Source organism: Petaurus breviceps, unplaced genomic scaffold (assembly GCF_028583685.1).
Source record: "Petaurus breviceps papuanus isolate PSGF00001 unplaced genomic scaffold, PetGlider_PUasm1.0 90887, whole genome shotgun sequence".
Taxonomy (NCBI): Eukaryota; Metazoa; Chordata; class Mammalia; order Diprotodontia; family Petauridae; genus Petaurus; species Petaurus breviceps.
In genome coordinates, this window is record NW_027187370.1 from 1,653,607 (window position 1) to 1,672,024 (window position 18,418).

The window sequence follows — 18,418 nt, forward strand, 5'->3', positions numbered from 1 at the left end:
CATATTGTCTCTCTCATTAGACTGACCACCTTGAGAACATAGGAACTGTGTTCTCAGCACTTAGCAGTGTCTAGCCACTACTGTGTTTCCCCGATAATAAGACCTATCCCAAAAATAAGCCCTCCCCTTACTGTGTAAGATTCCTCTAAAATAAGCCCTCCCCCGAAAATAAGCCCTATTGAGATTGCTACTGTAGTGAAGGTGATCCTCTGCGCTACACGCTGCATTATGGTACCCTCTTTATGCACCGTCCCCCCCCCCATGAAACGCACGCTGCGCTCCGAGCTGCATCCAATCAGAGCTGCAGCAGTGAGCGCGTCATCCTGTTCTTCCCCAGTGATTTGCTTATTGAATAAAGGTACATTTTTTTGTTCACATTTACCTGTTTATTAAAATTGCTGTCAATGTTCATTAAAATAAGCCCTCCCCTGAAAATAAGCCCTCTGGTGTTTTTCTGTCCAAAAAAATTAATAAGACAGTGTCTTATTATCGGGGAAACATGGTAGTAAGTGCTTAATGAAGCATTGTTGATTGGCATATTAGTTGCGGCTTCAATGTTTTTATTTTTGAATTTAGTTAAAACTCCAGTTAAGGCAGGGTTTTGGGAACCCAAGATTTTTTTTATTAGGTTTTAATGCATATTACATCAACCAATTGTCTTTCTGATCCACAACCACTTCTAATTAGGTAAGGCAAATCAGGCAAGGCTAACAGACTGAATGATAATGAAGACACAACCCCTAATAATATATAGTGACTGGAATTTTCTGGGACATTTTTCTCTTCTGCCTTCCCTTTCTGTTTGAATCACTGGGGAGAATAAATTGTATCCATTAGAAGTTATGTGTGGTGATGGTTTGGGATAATTTGGACATAGTACAGAAAAAAGAAGAGGGGTGGCTAGGTAGCACAGTGAGTAAGAGCATTGGCCCCAGAGTCGGGATGACCTGGGATCGAACCCGGGCTCAGACAGCACCCACCCAGAAACACCTGGCCGTGTAACCTTGAACAAGTTACTTAACCCCAATTGCTTTGAAAAAAAAAAAAAGAGAAGATCTTCAGAGAGTAGTTCTAACAATTAGGAAGAAAAATAGGATTCTGGGTTCTAGGTTTTTAAAATTAATTTGTTTTTCTTGGGGTTTGAGGGGGGGGTGTGGAGATCTAAGGACACAAAGGCCTAGAGTCTTGTCCTCACTTCATCTGCCAAACTGGTGGATTGGTCTGGGGAATATAGAATGGCAAGAAATTGGAGAGAGAAAAAAATCTATTCTCATCTTCACTTTGCTCCCCATGGGAAGCAGCAAATCAAGACTGAACTAACTAGGTAAGGAAGTGAGATGCTACACAAGTCCTTGTATTTGAGTGTGGCTCACTGTTGATATATCTTTGGGATTCAAATTCAAGAATATTTTTCTCTTTTTAATAAAATTTTCTTTTGAAATCCTAAGAACCACATGAGGAAATGGTCTCAGTATATTGGAAGGTATCATACAGATAGTTTTTCAGGTGTCTTGGGTAGGGACTGTGAGGCAAGAGAATAAGAAAATCCTGTAAAGTATCTGCAGGCCCTTTGTGTAAATGAATCTTTTACAAAAGGTCTACAAAATATGTAGCCATTCTGACTATATTACATTTCCTTTTCTGGCATGAATCGCAAAAGAGATAATTAAAGAAACCCCATTCTTGCTATTCTAATGAGATTTTTTTGGGGGAGAGAGGGCAAGTGAAAGTGAATGAGGTAGGTCATATTTTTTCCTTATCTGAGTGATCTTTAATTTTTTTTATTAAAGGAACCACTTCTTTTAGAGGGTTTAAATTTCAACTGATGGACAGTGTCAGGGAGGGTAGAGATTAGGGATCTAAAATACTCCATATGAGTGAGATTTCTTTCATCTTCAGTAACACTGTCATTTGGTGGTTCAGAGTGTTATAGCAGTTAAGTACACAGAAAAGAGCTTGAGGAAAGATAGTCTAAGAGAAGAGAGGCAGGAGGCAGGGGAAAGAAGAGTTTAGGAGTGCTTGGTTAGCAGCTGTAGGAAGGAGAGGCTGGCATACAGGGCACAGAGTTGGGGGAGTGTGTCAGGGTCCCAGTTATACTTGAGGCCTGATCTCTGCATTTCTAGGCCACTCAGCCCCACCAGAGCCTCAGTGAAGGTCAGTTCCTCATCCCCAAGGGAGGATAGTAGCTCAGGCTTCAGGGGAAATAAACCTTCCTTAGTTCGAGGAAAGTTCTGCTCCATAACACTCTCCACCTAGAAGAAAAACAAGGTAAACAAAAGGAATTGAGAACCTCCTCTTTGTTTTCCTCCAAACACACACACATTTGTGAAGGACTCATTCCCTTTCTGCCCCCTTTCTCAGAATTAGGCAGTGAAACCCAGAGAATATCCAAACTTCACACTGCTTAACTCTACCTGTGAGACTGTGACAGGTATGCTGTTGCCACCCTTGTTCCTGGGTTGAGGGAGGGACACACAGGGAGGAGGAAGCACATAATGCAGTGACGAGACAAGATTGCTGAATTTGGGAGTCAGAACACTAGGATTTCAGGCCTGGCTCTGTCATGTATTAGCTATAGGGCCAGTCACTTCTTAGGGGCTATGTTTCATCTATCAAATGAAGGCTTTGGACCAGCAGATCTCTGAGGTCTCAGCTTTTGGAGTGGGGCAGTTACCTCCACACCCCCTTTTGTCAAATCATGTTTTCTGTTGTTACCCATGGAAGTCTGGTCTATGACCATCTTCTTCCCAAACTCTCCAGGCTGTACCCATTTCCTCTTACCAGCGTCAGCTGCAGAGGCAAGATCTTCATCTCCATGGACTTTGCTAGTAGTTTATGTTGGGCTTCAGTCAGTTCTATAAACAGAAAGCATTGTTATATGGGTTGGATAGAAGGGGCCGTTGGAGAGGCTTTCTCAGGGACTGAGGACCCTCCACCATAGTCTTGGCCCTTTCACCTCCCTTTCTGGGGCGCTCTCACATTTACCTGTCAGGGCTCCAAGGAAATACAGAATGCCTTCTACAATATCATGGGAGAGTTCAATGTCTTTTGGGCTGGCCTCCAGGGACACAGGATGCCCCTTGTTCAGAGCTTCTTCAAACTGTGGTTAAAAGAGAAAACCATCTCGTCTACTGTCCCTTCTACCCCAGGTTCACCTCTGATTTAGAACCCAGAGCCCTTCATTCTGAAAAAGAAAGGTTCCAAACCAGTCTGCTTCCATTCCTGTTCTAATGATGTGCCCCCCTCACACCCACTGCCAACCTTCTTTCACTCATGGTAAATTTTACCCAGAGGGCAACGGAGCACATGCTTTCGAGAAGGCCCTCTATTGTTTGTTCTCTTTTAGGAGTAAGGAAGGAGCAGCAACAGCCTATCGGGGCTCCTAGTCAGCTTGGAAAAGCGTATCCTTGTTTTCCCTTCTGTATCTTGTCAATTATGAGTACTCGCCTACCTTTCTCCCCAGGGCTTGCCTCCCTCTGTCTACCCTCATCATAGAACCTAACCACCCCTGAAAACTCCCATTACCCTGGGTCTCTGTCTCACCGAGAGCTCTAAGTCTTGGAGGTCTTGTTTCTTCCCTAGAAGGTTTCTGAGGGACTTGAGCAGTGATGCCTGCCCTTCCCTGCTCAACTTCTCCACCTGTTGGGCCTCACTTTGTACTTCTTTCTTAAGTGACCCAAAATCTTCTGGAACTTCAGCTGTGTATGTAGAAAAAAATAGAAGACAAATCCTTACCTTACCTATTTTCAACCCCTTTCATCTGGTACTCTGCCCATAATAGTTTCTTTTTCCTTAGGATTCCTCCATTTAGATTCCCACACTCTGGTCTTTGGCTTGTATTGGGCCTTCCTTCTTCTCTTATTCTGAGACCTATAAAATAATCCACTGGACCTGATTTGTTTTAATTTCCCTTGGCTTAGTAATAGAAATGGTGAGAACCCAATTCTTATCTGAAGCTGAGATGGTAGAACTGTTTTCACCCTAGTTACTAAAGGGAATAACTTCTCAAGGAGACTCCTCCAGAGGGTGATGGGCTATGTGACAACTAGGGGACATTTCGAACCATGCTCGGAGGCTCTGCCCTGCAGCCCAACAACCCAAGAATGTTTCTAGTTGGCGTTCTAGAGGACCTTTGACCCTGGAGATGGCTTAGACCCCCGGGACCTGAGATTTAGCAGTTCTCCCCTCTCCTTCATGCTTATATGGAAAACTCACAAATCTCCTTACAAATATCAGATGTCTGGATAACTGGAATGAGAAAGGAAAACAAATGGATAAGAGCATCAGCCTGAAGCATCTTACTAATAAAAAGCTTAAGTCTATATAGCATATTGTGGTTTACAAAATATTTTAAATATACAATCTCATTTGACCCTTACTATTATTATTTCAATTTTACAGATGAGGAAACTGAGGTTCATAAAGTTCATTAAGTGATCCCTTTCTCAGGGCCACCCAACTAACTGCAGGATGTGGGCATAACACTGAGAAAAAGGAAATAGGTCCTAACTTTCTAAGAGGGTGCGGTTCTTTTAAGAACCACTGTCCCTAAGGGTGGCTAGGTGGTGCAGTGAATAGAGCACTGGCCCTGGAGTCAGGAGGATCTGAGTTCAAATCCAGCCTCAGACACTTAACACTTACTAGCCATGTGACTTTGGGTAAGTCACTTAACCCCAATTGCCCCTCCAAAAAGCAAAACAAAACCACTGTCCCACCATTCCTAGCTTCTCTGGAAGATAAAAAGGGAACAGAGTCATGGTGGGTAGAGAACTTGATGGGGTAGGGGAAAGGAGAGGGCAAAGTCTTTCATCAGTGTGTCAAAATTCACATGCCTTTGCAGCAGCAGCAGTTCCAGGCCTTGATCAGAAGGATACTAGAGAATCAATTGCGTGAATAAATAGTCACTGCCACTGTAATCTTGAGGACATGGACCTGAGAGAACAGACTTGTTGAGGATCTTCCCTAAATATTTTCCATTTCTGTTAATTTGGAAATCATGACTTTTTTTTTTTTTTTAAAGAAAAAGCTTTCAAGGGACAGCTAGGTGGTGCAGTGAATAGAGCACTGGCGCTGTAGTTAGGAGGACCTGAGTGCAAATTTGGCCTCCGACACTTAACACAAAACTAGCTGTGTGACTTTGGTCAAGTCACTTAACTCCAATTGCTCTACCTTCCCGTTTCCAAAAAAAGAAAAAGCTTTCAGTTTTGGGGCATCACCTCTCCTGAGCTCCTAGCATTTCCATAGGAAAATGAAAAAGAAAAACTTGTTATTTTGAAAGTTAGAGTAAAGAAAAGTATAATAATCTGAAAGGAAACATACTTACAGGAGAATATTTTCTCTTCAGGCTTTTCTGGATAAATAAAATAAAAATACATCAACATAATATCCATAGAAAAAAGTAGAAACTTTTTTTCCCCTCCAGAACATTTTATAATGTAACATTTTATTAGTGGTCATTATGAAAACATACTGTTGGTACCTAGTCTCACAATTTGGGAGCAAATATCTCTACTTCTGTGAATGTTCAAGCTCTGCCTTTCTGTTTATCTCTCTGTTTTGATTTCTTTTGGTCTAAGAGAACAAAGAAAGCATTCTATCTTTATCTTCCTCCCTCCTCCCCAAAAAAGCTGGGACCTAGAGTATAGTAGGGGAAAACTGTGAGGATATGGGGGTTAATAGAAGAAACTCACAGAATCATAGATTTAGAGCATTGGGTCTGTGGATAGATTTCAGGAGGGTTCTGTGACATGGATGGGGGGAAAATTACATCTTTATTTCACTATAATTGGTTTCCTTTGAAATCCTTTATTTTATGCATTTAAAAACATTCTGAGATAAAGTCTATAGGTTTTTACCAGTGCCAAAGGTACCCATGACTCAGAAAAGGTTAAGATCTGATTTAGAGCTCAAAGGTATCTGATGGGTCATCTAGCCCAACTCTTTCATTTTGCAGATAGACAAGACTGAGGCCCAGAATGATTATAGGCCTTGTACCACATCCAGAGGCATTGGGAATGAAGGGAGGGACTGCTGGGGGCTAGGGCCTTAGAGGCCAGAGTGATGGGGAGACTATATAGGCTTTCTTCTTGGGAGCAATTCTACTCACCTTCAGTCGGGAAAGTTTTCAGGTTCTCGTTGGACACATGGGGAATGTCTGGAAGGGTGAGAAGAGAGAGAAAAGAAATGGTACTTTTAGCAGCTGCCTGGTATTTTCCACCTTTTCCTACCCAAAGGCTTTTAGAGATCTTTGGAATCAAGCAGGTTTCCTTCCAGATCATCCCTAGCTCATCTTATGTAAGGTTTCAAAAACCAAACAACACCAATATGAAAAGGGCAGTACATTGTTTCAGGATTTGAACTCAGGCATTCTATTTCCCCTCTCCCCATCTCACAGCCTGCATTACTTGAAACGTGATAATTTCCCCTCCCTTCGAAAACCCTTCCACAGCTCCCAGAAGAAAGGCTCAGGGACACTAATTGATTGGGAAGAGGGCCCAACAGACTCCTGGTAGGGGAGGGACCCTGATTCCCTGGGCCTCTACTCACCCCAGTCATCTTTTCCTTTGATTACCAGTTGCCTCACTCGGAAGGCTAGGACACAGCCCTTGGGGATGGTAATAGCCTCCTTGTGGTCTACAGACCCCTAGGATTAGAAAACACAGATCAGGAAATCAGCAGATACCCTCAGTCTGAATTTGCTCCCTCCTCTTCCCTCTCAAGTTGCTTTTCACAAATGCCCCAATTTCATGGCATCCACTTCAAAGTCCATCCATCAGTTTTAACTATTCATCTAACTACCTTCATCTCCTTTGCTGACTCAGGTTTACTACCCCAGCTGGGCAAACCTGTTCTTAGGCTGATCCTGACTTGTAGCCTTCACAGTCCCTTCTTTCCTTCCTCTCAGCTTTAGCATCATAGGCATCCAATCTTCAATCTCCATCCGTCCTTCAGGAAGTCTCTTTCCTTTCCTCCTAGCTTCAAGACTCCACAATAGTGGTCCAGGAGCCAGCCACAGAAAATCAAAGCTTACTTGTCTATTTCTCTCCCTGGAAATGTTATGCCTCTTAAGACAGGATGGACTGTGGAAGGTAGGAGCTCAAGCATTGTTCTCTAAGTTGTCTCAAAGGGTCAAAGCCTTGAGCCACCTTTATTACTGCTTGTGTGGTATAAGCAGCACACGAGGCTTTGTGCTCACTAATCGCTGCTCTGGAGTTTGGCTCTTCTGCTTAGGTTTCTGCTTCCCAGGAGCAGGCTATCCTGAAGCTGCTAACCCCGATCATTTGTGTAGATGCCTTCTACAAGTCAGTGTGATTCAGGACAATTCCCTTCATCTCTCTTGGTCTTAGCTTCCCCATATGTAAAGTCTTTGTTCAGAAAAGAGCAAGAGTACAAGCTGTCTGTCCCTTTAAAGCTCGCCTAGGCTCTTCCTAGGGCTGCTAAGTGGCTCAGCAGATAAAGCCCTGGGACTGGAATCAGGGAGACTCATCTTCCTGAGTTCAAATTGGGCCTCAGACTCTTACTAGCTGTGTGATCCTGGGCAAGTCACTTTACCCTGTTTGCCTCAGTTTCTTCATCTACAAAATGAGGGGGAAAAGGAAATGGCAAATCACTCCAGTATCTTTGCCAAGAAAACTACAATACAACTGAAACAACTAAACAACTCAGTGAATATGCCTTTTCAACACAGCCTACCCTTACACCTCCTAGGAGAGTGGGGCACACAGGCACCCACCATAGGCTTCTGGTTACATATTATTTTTATCTAGAGGTCAAGATATATCTCTTGAAAGTGGCCAGGGTGCTATAGGAAGTAATCTAGTGTGAGCACGTGTGTGTGTGTGTGTGTGTGTGTGTGTGCACACTCCCTTGAATACCCCCATTACAATTGTTCTCTAGGCTTTTGCTGGGCCAAGGACTGACTTTCACTTTGGTTTCTTCTTAGGATCCAGCACAAGACTCTACCCATAGGGTCAGGAAAGGGGCTTTAGCATAACTGGATGGACTGGAGACAGGATGCAAGAAAAGCAGAAAAAGAGATTGGGCAGAGTATAAGGGAATGAATATTAGACAGATATGGGGTGCTAACTGGAGATGGAAGAACTGGCAGGGCTGGTCTCTTCCTTCCCTAAGTTTCTGGCTGTATTACTGGATGGGAGTGGGGAAACCAAACCTGTAGGCCCAAAGGGGCAAAGAAGGGGAGGGAGAAGCAGCCCGAAGCTTTCCCAGCATTCTCCAGGGTGATCTCCTTCACAGTTTCTACAACTTCCATCACCACATACAGGTTCTCCCCTCGTTCCTTTATCTCCTTTAGGAAGGAGTGCTCTGGCACAAGCCTCCTGGGGTGGAGGAGACACAAAGAGAAAGGTCAAGGCTTTACTTTATGCTAGTTGGTACTCCTTTCTCCTGTTGCATTCTCAATCCCCAATACCTAAGAACCAGTTTGTACCTAAGGCTTCTTTCTAGCTTGTTGTGGCCTAGATTTCTGAGCTGCCCACTGCTCATATCCTCTCCCTGCCCTTACTCCTCATCTCTCACTCCCAACTACCACTTAATGCCACTTAAGAACTGATGTTACATCCTCTGTGCAAACTTGTCCCAGAAACTCAAAGAGGGTGGCAGGGCATTAGTGCAGAACAGTGTGTTGCAACCAAAGTTGTTAACTGGCCTTCTTAGGTCATCTACCTTTGTGAGTGGCCCAGAAACAGCCTGTATGAGTAAATGGGTCACTAGTAAGTGGCTTCCAAAGTCATCTTTAAAGGCCACAAAAGCCACAAGAATTCAAAAATACTTTGAAGTAGTCATGGTAAGATAAAATTCTGACTGTACCAAAAGCTAAATACAAAAAGTTCCTATTAGGAGCAATACTTTCAAGATGATCTGGTCACCTTATATATAAAACAAGGGCCACAAGCCAGAAGGAATTGCTTCCCAGAGCCACCTCTTTGAAGGTTACAAGTCAGGGTAGTAATCTGAGGGTCCCTTTCTTCATCCCAAGACCAAGAGAAGTCTAGTAATGCTCCAGCCCTGCCTATAGCTTCTCTTTCTCCCCTCTCCTCACTTCAAGAAGGAGTTTCCCCTGTCCTCACCTCTCCTTCTGTAAATTGTCCAGGGCTTTAGGGGAAACGCTGAGAGACTGAACCTCTAGTGTACTGCTGTGTGAGAGCCCCGCGGTCCCTTTGACTTTCACTGTTTTGGGGACATCTACTTCACCCTCCAGGCGGGCATCCAGCATCTTTTTGAAAGAGAAGTTTCCTGTGTCTGATGGATCTGAGGGGATGAAAAGGGATGGGATGGGGTGCTGGACCAAAGGCATTCCCCAACTCAGGATGCCATGGGGGTAGCTGGTTGGCCCATCCTCCTTCCTCTACATGGGATGACATTGAACCAATCTCAGCCATGGGGAAAGAGGCAGTGCCTCGCTAGCTGGATGACCAGGTCCACGTCTGCCTCTGCCTTGTGCCCACCCGTGCCACAAACTGACCTGAAGGTGAGGTCCCTGGCTGAAGAAGGTCTAGGAGGGTATAGTCAGTACGGACATAACGGGCACCCCAGAACAATGTGCTCTTCCTCTTCCTTAGGACCAGGCAGAAGGGGTGGAAGCGCTTGAAGTCAATGAGGCTGTCCAGAGGGGTCAGGTCCCCTCGGGGATTGAGCTGTCTGGCCAGGGCCCTGGTGACATTTTCAAACATGGTCATTGTTCCTGGAGGGAGAGAAAAGAATCAGGTGGCTGCCAGAGAGAGAGAGAGAGAGAGAGAGAGAGAGAGAGATGAGGGTAACTGGGTAACTGGGTCATGGAATAGATAGGAGGTGAGTTATCCAGGAGGGGGTCTTTTGTAGAAATATAGAATCTTGGAGCTGGAAGAAACCTTAGAGAGGAAACTGGATCAGATGACATCTAATATTTCCTCCACCTTAAAAATGTGAGTTCTAAGTAATTATATAATTTAGTGCCCTTATTTTACAGAAAAAGATACTGAAGCTGAAAAATGTTCACTGATTTGCTCAAGGTCAAATAGCTAGTTAGTGTCAGATAGGAACTAGGAGTACTCTCAGGGTTGTGAGAGAGCAAAGGATACCATTCTAGGTATCCTGGTATGAGACAAAATGTACTATATTTGAAAGTCAGAAAACCTAGGATCAAATTCTGACTCTGCCACTTATTAGCTGTCACTTTAGTCACTTAAATTCTTTGACCCTCATTTTTCTTATCTGTAAAACAGGGTTAATAATACTTGTAATAGGGCAGCTTGGTGGGGTAGTTGATAGAGTGCCTGGAGTTAGGAAAACTCATCTTCTTGAGTTCACATTTGACCTCAGACACTTACTAGCTGTGTGACCCTGCACAAGTCACATAACAACCCTGTTTGCCTCAGTTCCCTCACCTGTAAAAGGCGCTGGAGAAGGAAATGGCAAACCAGTCCAGGGTCTTTGTCAAGAAAACCCCAAATGGGATCACAAAGAGTCATACGCGATTGAAAAATGACTGAACAACAAAAATACTTGTAATACTTCACAGGGTTATTGTGAGCATCAAATGAGATAGTGTTTTGGAAATCCTGAAGCACTATATAAATCTAATCTACTGCTACTTATAGCTTCATCTTCCATGCTTTTCTGGTTCAAATATAGGAGTCCTAGCTGGGATGACAAGCACAGCCACTCAAACACTGTCACACCTGTTCTTTGGATAGCTGGAGATAGAAGGGAAGAGGCAGTTTGTCTAGGGGCTGCCTCTCCTCCTCTAGGAAGGATGGAATGGGGTAGACTCCTGCCCAGGTCAATCTGATGTGTATTAAGTGCCTACTATGTGCTACAAAGATGAAAATTAAAACAGTTCCTACCTTCAAGGAGCTTAAATTCTACTTGTAGGTTACTTGTCTCTTTGTCTTCTGGGGGGGGGGGTTCCCTTCTCTAAAGCAGTTTGATTTATTCTCATTTACTGCCCCTCCCTTGCCCTCCAGGTCTCCCTTACATCCCACCCCCTCTCCCCTCTCCCATTTCCAAAATCTTTACCGAAGAATGGTGATGGTGGTGGTGATGGTGTGGTTGGGTGCTGTCAGTTGGAGGTAGAAGTCATGTGTTGGGTGGGTCAGATGCTAATCCAATTTGGTCTTCACAGGGATTCTTGGGTTAAGAGAATCCCTGTACTCAGTGGTGCCCGGTGGCTCGGCCTGATTTATGCCACTGTGGAGGGAAGGATGGAGGCCACAGAGATCCCATCCCACTGGCTACACTTCCTGGAGAACTGCATCAACCTGTTTTCCATGTGCCCTGCCCCAGGCCTCAGGCCCTGATTTGCTATGGGGCTGAGGGGTTGGGTGGGGAACTTCCAGGCAGGTGCCAGTGTGGGCGACAGGAGTCAGACTAGGATGGGAAGTAGCACCTGGATCAATGGCAGAGACTTGAGGGAGTAGGGTTACTCAAGGTGTATGTGTGGTATGTCCTTCTGTACATTCTTCTGTGATGTTGGAAGAGAGCATCGGAGCTGTTTAGGAGAATCTCGGGTTCAGGATCAAATCTTGTCTGGTATGATAAGGAAACAAGAAAATTCCTTTTTCTGAAGACTCAGAATGCTGAGCTACTGAAGAATAGGGTATATCTGTCAGCCTGTCCTTTAATCTGGCTGATGTATTTCCACAGATAGAATATTCTCCTTTTCGATTTTTAAAAATTAATTTTTTCAGAAGACAAAAATAGATTTTTCTCTCCTTCTTACCTACTCCCACCTTTAAAAAAGGAAAAAAACCCCCAATGCCCTTGTAACAAATATCTATAGTCAAGCCATCCTACATTGGTCATGTCCAAAAATAGATCTCTCAGTCTTCCCCCTGAGACCATCATCCCTCTGTCAGGAGATGAATAGCAGGCTTCATCATTGGCCCCTCTTCAATTCTTCAGTTTCCTGGCATAAGATAGATACTGATATGTATGTATATATATATATATATATATATATATTCACACACATAATGTATATGTATGTGTACATGTGAAAGCCCAAGGAACTTGTGTCTCTGTATTTTAGTAGGAATACTATTGGAATACAGTTGGGCAGCTTTGTAGCATGGTGGATAGAGTTCCCCAGCCCAGTCTAGAATCAGGAAGATTCATCTTTCGGAGTTTAAATCTGGCCTCAGATACTTACTAACTGTATGACTCTGGGCAAGTCACTTAGCTTTGTTTGCCTCAGTTTTCTCATATGTAAAATGAATTGGAGAGGGAAATGGCAACCATTCCAGTGTCTTTGCCAAGAAAATCCAAAATGGGGTCATGAAGAGTCAGACATAACTGAAAAATTACTGAACAGCAACATTGGACTTGGAAGGTAGGAGACCTAGATTTCAATCTAGATTTTGTCATTTGCTAGCCTTGAGCAAATGAATTTTTTCTTTTTAAAAATTGTTTTTAAGATTTAAGTCTCCTTCTCTTGTCCAGTCTGAATATACAGTGGCTATTTATGGGCCCAATTCCACTTCTGATCTGCAGGGGAGCTTTGACCTGCACTATTTCCAACCTGAGCTGATTTGCTCCTTCTTAGGGAAAGGAATAAACACTTATATGGTACCTATTACATGCCAAACATTCCACTAAGTGCTTTTTACAAATATTATCTCATTTGATTCTCACGACAATCTTTGGAAGTGGATACAATTATTTCCCCCATTTGACAGTTGAGAAAAGTGAGGCAGAGGCCAAGTGACTTGACCAAGGTCACACAGCTAGTAAGTATCTGAGGCCATATTTGAACTCAGGTCTTCCTGACTCTAGGCTCAGTGCTCTATCTAATGTGCTACCAGCTGTCTATTAGGCAACCTAATGGCCTCTAGCTCCCAAGATCTCACCATGTTAATGCCAAATTTAGTTTGGGAATCCATTCAGCTCAAAACTCTGGAGCTCAAGAGATTTGCCAGCCTCAGCCTCTCTCATAGTTAGGATTACAGGCATGAGTTACCATGTCAGGCTCTAACTTTATTTTTGAGTCACAATTTTCTAATATATAAAATAATGTTTACACCATTTATCTTACAGGATTGTTGTGAGCAAAGTGCTTTATAAACCTCGATGTACCATAGAAATCATCTCTATATATATCTATTTGGTTTTCCCTGTTTTTCTGTCTACAATCATTTATTTCCTGTAGTCTTTCTGTGTCTCTCAAAAAGTCAATTACTGTAAAAAAAAAAAAGGTTTCCTTTTGGGGAGTGTTGCTTCCATCTTCTTGCCTCTTTAACAACTGCGTGAAGAATAACTTTTTGTTATGACTGAAAATAAACTTGAATAAAAGAATCAAAGATACAGTAAGATAAGTCTTCCATTCCTATCTGCAATTATTTGTTTAGATTTTTAAAGAAGTCAATCTATTCCTCTGGATTGAGACATTCTTTGGATCCTGGAAATCCTCCCTTTACCCTAATCAACCAACTCCAGAGAGGAAGTTTCCATCCCAGGGCTGGGGAACATGTGGCTTCCAGGCCACATGTGGCCTTCTAGGTCCTCAAGTACAGCCTTTTGACTGAATACAAACTCCACAGAACAAATCCCTTTAATAAAAGGATTTATTCTGTAAAGCTGACTCAGTTAAAAGGGAACACCCAAGGACCTAGAAGGCCACAGTGATCTCAAGGCTGCAGGTTCCCCACCCCTGTTCTATCCCTTCTCTTTGGAATACAGTCTGAACTTCTTCATTCTCAACCATTGATTACTTGGTGAGTTTTCCATGGATCTAGAACACAGCTATTTCCTGTAATCCCTACTGTCCCTACCTTTGTCTTTAAAAGGGACAAAGGTAGAGTGAGACAGGTGCCTGAGTTGTGTGTAAAGGTATATGTGCATAAGTGGGGGTTCATAGCCAAGGTTTAGATGAGGCTTCATTTCTTACTTTGGAAATAAACATAATTATGCATATAATGGATTATTAATAAATGTCTGTTGAATTTGAATTGGAGCTTTCCTGATCATTTGCCTTTGTCTTATTCCCTTTCTCAGACCACATAACCTTCTCTGTTGCCAGTCCTCTCTTCTTTCCAGAATCCTTTGCTCATCTCTCCCCATCCCATCTCTGGCCCCTGCTGGACCCCTCTAGCAACTCTCTCAAGTCTTCCTATGAGGATCATTTACACGATTTCTCTGAGGACTCTGGGGCTCCTTCCATCTTCCTTTTTTTTACATTTCCAAGAATGAAATTTAAAGTCAGACTCCCTAAGAGAACTTTTCTGCCCTGTTATAGTGATTGGATTCAGGAGGCTAGATGAGGGTGACTCTTACCTCCATGAAGTCTCAGACCCACTAGACTTAGAAGGGACCACTTAGAGGGACCACTAGGCTTAGAAGCCTAGGACTAGTGCTCTTTAGGGGTACAGAGACAGATATCTGGGAAGTCCCTGGAAGGACCGGTCAATGTTTCAGCCTCAATCTCTTGGGATGAACGTCTGGCCTCTACTACTCCCTCTGGTGGCAATTCAGGGTTCAATAATTGTCTTGAATGACAGAGGTCCAACCTTAGGTGTGGCTTTGAGGTGAACAGTGGGTGGGATATGGTAGGAAAACCAATAGTAAAAAGAGAAAGTCTGGGGAGCCTCTAGTGACCACTTGTCACTCTTTTCTGTACCAGAGAAGCATAAAGAAGACATTGGGACAAAAAAATCACACAACTCATTTTTTCCTTCTATTTTTGGCAATTTCTCTTTTTTTATTGTTATTTTTACTCCCTCATAAGAAGTAAAGATAGAAAGGAAGAAAATAAGAGGAAAAACAAAGAGCTTAGGGAAGCTGGCAGAGAAAGATGAGCATCCGGCAGGTGGCAGCAGTGGAACCCTGAAAAGTCATGCTTGTACACTTGTTCGTTATTCTGGGGAGAGAGGGAGACAAGGGAGGATTCCCATTTGCTAGGGAGCACTATGTATCCTTCCTGTGAGGTGGAAGAAACATTTGGGGAAAATAGCACTTGCAGAGAGCTTCCCTCTAGAATTTGTTTCTTGAACAGTTGTTAAGTTCCCTATCCCTAAACTCCCATCTCAGTCCCTAGAAGAATTTTGAGTTTCTTCCCCCCAGCCCAAAACTCATTTTGGGACCCAAGCTGCCCCCAAACCTCTGTCTTAACAAATGGTGTTCAGCCTGTAGAGACTGAGAGTGGAGATCAAACTCAGCAGCCAATCTCATGGTCTCAGCCTTCATGGCTGCCATCTCTGGGCTCTCACCTCCCTCCATTAGCAGACTGGAATGGCTGAAGAAGCCTTTGTCACCATCTAGACCAAACACTGAGGAGTTTAGCTTATCCCTTCCAGGCAAAAGTTCTAGGCCATCTCTACCCTGGAACACTCCAGCTTTGCCAAGCCCCTTACTGAGCAAGTTGGTGTGAGAGCTCACATTTTCTTCCATTTCATGGCTGATTGATGAAAAGCTCTCTGACTTGTTGGAGGCCCCAAGTTTCAAACTCTCCCGGGAAGCCAGGTCCCCTAAGCCCTTTCCTAGCAAAGTAGATCCCAGGTGGAGCCTTCCCAGGTCTAGGGGAAGCTCTGGCCTGGGGGATGGGGGGCGGATTCTCTCTTCCCCCCAGTCACTCCCCAAACCCCACTCCATCTTCCCTATGCCCCCAAGGTTAGCCCCTGAGTGTCCCAGAGTGGTATGGCCCCGGGTGAAGGGGCTGCCAAACCAAGAATTTCTAGATAGTACTTGAAAAACAGAGAGGGCAGCATATAGGGCACAGAGGGGAGGTAGGGCATCAGGCTCCCAGGCATAGAGGGGTCCATCACCCTGTAGGTCAAGGCCACAGAGGCCTATTAGGGCCTGGGTCACAGTCAGTTCTTCTCCTTGGAAGCTCTGGAGGAGTTCACAATGAAGACGGAATGGTCCGGCTTCAGCTCGAATGAAATTCTGGTCCAGGATGGTCTTCATCTGGTGATTAGAGGGTAGGAGTAGAATGTGTCCCCCGTGTCCAACCTCTGATTTTGCTGCTTGTCTGCAATAAATCTGAATCCCAAGCCAGCCCTATTCTTGTTCTCCTCTACCCTTCCAGACCTCTGGTCCTGCTTCTTGCTCCTGCTAGGCTCCCTAGAGGTAATAGGGCAGAGTAGAATGGGTGCCATGTGATCCATCTCAGTCACTAATGAGGTCCTGGACCTTGGCCAAAGCAGGCTGCCTCTCCGGGCAGTTGCAAAATGGACCTCTTGAATGAATGTGTTAGACCTCTTCCAGCTCTAAAACTCCATTCTGTTTTCTAGTCCGTGGACCCTGTCCTCACTACCCCTGTCCCTCTCCTCCCTACCCCACCCCCACATCCTTACTAGCTCCAGCTGTTGGGAGAGGATTCTCTTCTCCACAGACATGGCCAGCAGTTGTTGCTGCTCTTCACTCAGCTCTGGGGACAGACAGAGGGACAGAAGGGAAGAAGGACCAGAGAAGGAGGTGGCGGGCAGAGCCTGAGAAAACCACTGTCAGTTCTAGGTAAATAGATATGGTAAGTGGTCTGTGGGAAGTGGGGAGGGACTGGGGCTGTGTTAACCATTAACATGGAGAGGAGGGAAGGCCATACACTCTCTGTCTCCTCTGAAGGGAGTTTAGGGCAGGTAGGCTGGGGAGTCTCCTTTCTTTGGGGGACAATGAAGATGGAGGCTGGGCTGTTTGCCCTTTTGCAGAGTGGGAGGAAGGCACTACAAACACTGTTCGAACACAGGCATCATGGAAATGTGCTCTATGGAAGTTATTCCAATGGGACCCACCTTTAGCTCCCAACTCTCCTTACCTTGGAGTGCCCCTAACAGGTAGAGAAAACTCCCAGCCAAGATAGGGTGGAGTTTGCCTGAGATATCCTGCAGCTTGGCTAGGATGGTATCCCCAGGGCCCCCAAGGAATACTTGGGTCACTGGCTCCTCAAGGTCCAGTGCTCGGTTCATCTGAGAAAGAGATAGCCGACAATTCAACAAACATTCATTAAGGGATTGCTATGTACCAGGCTCTGTGCTGAGTATGGGAAATATAGAGAAAGGCCATAACAGGGTCCCTGCTCACAAGGAACTCACATTCTAATGGGGAGAACCAAGAGAAAATAATGAGGTTAGTCCAAAATATATAGAGAATAAATGAGAGGTAATCTCAGAGAAGAGGTGCTAGCAGAGGGGTGTGCTGGGACAGGCCTCCTGAAGAAGGTGGAGTTTGAGTCTTGATAGGAATGCTCACTGGGCATTCCCAGGACAGGGGAGAGAGAGGGGAAGGCTATTCCAGGGCAGGAATCATCTCCCCTTCTGAAAGAGGACTCTTCAAGGGAGGGGAGGTGTCTCCCCCCTTCACATGGGGAGCTCAATCTCCTGTCTCTGGACCTGCCTCCTTTAGGGCCCAGCTACAAGTTTTCAGAGATGTGTGGAAGCTGTCTGAGGTTCCTCCCCAGCCCATATCTCACACTCCTGCATTTACCGTGTCCTCCAGCTGTTGAAGAGCTTTGGCCTGGCCCAGAAGCCCCAGGATGGCCTCCAACAGAATTGCACTTTGTTCCAGGGTCATGCTCTTCAAAATGGGCATCTCTGCTTCCACCTCGGCCTGAAGTGCCTCGAATCCCTTGAGCTCTTTGGAGAGTGGCTCAGGCTGTAACCCTGCTATGGAAGCATAATGGCTGGGACCAGATCCTAAGTCCAGAGATTCCCTGCTAGCATTCATTCATTCGACCAGTAGCTTTCCATACACATCTGGTCCCTCCCTTTTGCCTTGGAAACTGTCTCCATTTTCAGTCCCTTTTCCTCTTTGTAGTTTTCCTACTGCCCCCAGTGTGGCCCTCCACCTCCTCTCTTTCTGATCCCTCCCTCTTCCCTTTCTCTATCCTTCCCCCTCTTTATCTCTTCCTTTTCTCCCTTTCTCTTTCCTTCTCTCCACCCCTCCCCTATTTCTTCTCCCCCTACTCTTCCTTTCTCTTCCTCTCTCCTTTCCCTTTCTCCTTTCCCTCTTTCCTCTTCTTCCTTCCCATTTCCCTATCCCTCCTCCTGTCTCTCTCTTTTTTCTTTTCCATTACCCTCCCCTTCTTCCTCTCCCTCTTTCTCTGTCCCCTTCCCCCAACTCTGCTCCTCAAGACCCCAGCTCTAAAGGAACTGTTTGGATAGCAGTGGGGTAGAGTCCCACTTCCTTCTCTTGGATTGGGGTTTCTGGAAGCTCTGGAAGAAGGTAACTTCAGAATTTTTTCCTTGGCTTTCTAACTCCCTCGCTGTTCAACCCTGGTTCACTATATGGAGCCTGGTGGTGAAGAGGGGACAGTTCAGCTCCTTACGTCTTGTGTGGCCTGTGGGTCCTGCAATGAGGGCAGAAGCAAAGTCAGGGACAACCCAGGAGAAGCAGATGCAGAGAGATAAGACAGTAGTGATTATAATGCAGATGCTAATTTAATCTTTATACCTCTTCCCCTCTTCAGCAGATAGCTTGGGAACAAGGGGGAGCA

General features: G+C 44.8%; 2 protein-coding genes across 5 annotated transcripts in view; both read right to left on the bottom strand.

The window, feature by feature from the left end:
- Window positions 1-539: 539 nt before the first annotated feature.
- On the bottom strand, window positions 540-11,242 carry GSDMA (gasdermin A). 3 transcript variants are annotated; one of them, XM_069074252.1, is made up of 12 exons: window positions 11,014-11,242; window positions 9,482-9,700; window positions 9,087-9,267; window positions 8,171-8,336; window positions 6,547-6,643; window positions 6,107-6,154; window positions 5,324-5,350; window positions 4,216-4,248; window positions 3,544-3,698; window positions 2,986-3,100; window positions 2,782-2,855; window positions 540-2,252 (listed from the first exon to the last, which is right to left on the bottom strand). In XM_069074252.1, the coding sequence occupies exons 2-12, from the start codon at window positions 9,693-9,695 to the stop codon at window positions 2,010-2,012; spliced, it is 1,353 nt and encodes a 450-aa protein (XP_068930353.1). In that variant the 5' UTR covers window positions 9,696-9,700; window positions 11,014-11,242; the 3' UTR covers window positions 540-2,009. The 3 variants fall into 3 exon arrangements, with proteins under 3 accessions (XP_068930353.1, XP_068930354.1, XP_068930355.1); XM_069074253.1 differs by having other exon boundaries at window positions 4,228-4,248; window positions 11,014-11,241; XM_069074254.1 differs by lacking the exon at window positions 4,216-4,248.
- Window positions 11,243-14,655: 3,413 nt separating this feature from the next.
- Window positions 14,656-18,418, bottom strand: part of LOC138150806 (gasdermin-A-like) — an 18,626-nt gene continuing 14,863 nt past the window's right edge. The window contains exons 7-11 of one of the 2 annotated variants that reach the window (XM_069074260.1): window positions 18,251-18,271; window positions 17,410-17,585; window positions 16,742-16,892; window positions 16,284-16,357; window positions 14,656-15,894 (exon numbers count right to left, since the gene is read on the bottom strand). In XM_069074260.1, the coding sequence (XP_068930361.1) occupies window positions 15,022-15,894; window positions 16,284-16,357; window positions 16,742-16,892; window positions 17,410-17,585; window positions 18,251-18,271 (1,295 nt within the window). In that variant the 3' untranslated portion in view covers window positions 14,656-15,021. Of the gene's footprint in view, window positions 15,895-16,283; window positions 16,358-16,741; window positions 16,893-17,409; window positions 17,589-18,250; window positions 18,272-18,418 lie in introns of both variants that reach the window. The other variant, XM_069074259.1, reaches the window with a different exon arrangement.

What these genes read in the sequence shown, in the direction of transcription:
- GSDMA (XM_069074252.1), bottom strand. Translation starts at nt 9,695, where the DNA reads ATGACCATGTTTGAAAATGTCACCAGGGCCCTGGCCAGACAGCTCAAT. An exon ending in CAAAGGAAAAGATGACTGGG is followed by an intron (nt 6,155 to 6,546) that starts GTGAGTAGAGGC and finishes TCACCCTTCCAG; the next exon opens with ACATTCCCCATGTGTCCAAC. An exon ending in TGATATTTGTAAGGAGATTT is followed by an intron (nt 3,699 to 4,215) that starts GTGAGTTTTCCA and finishes CTACATACACAG; the next exon opens with CTGAAGTTCCAGAAGATTTT.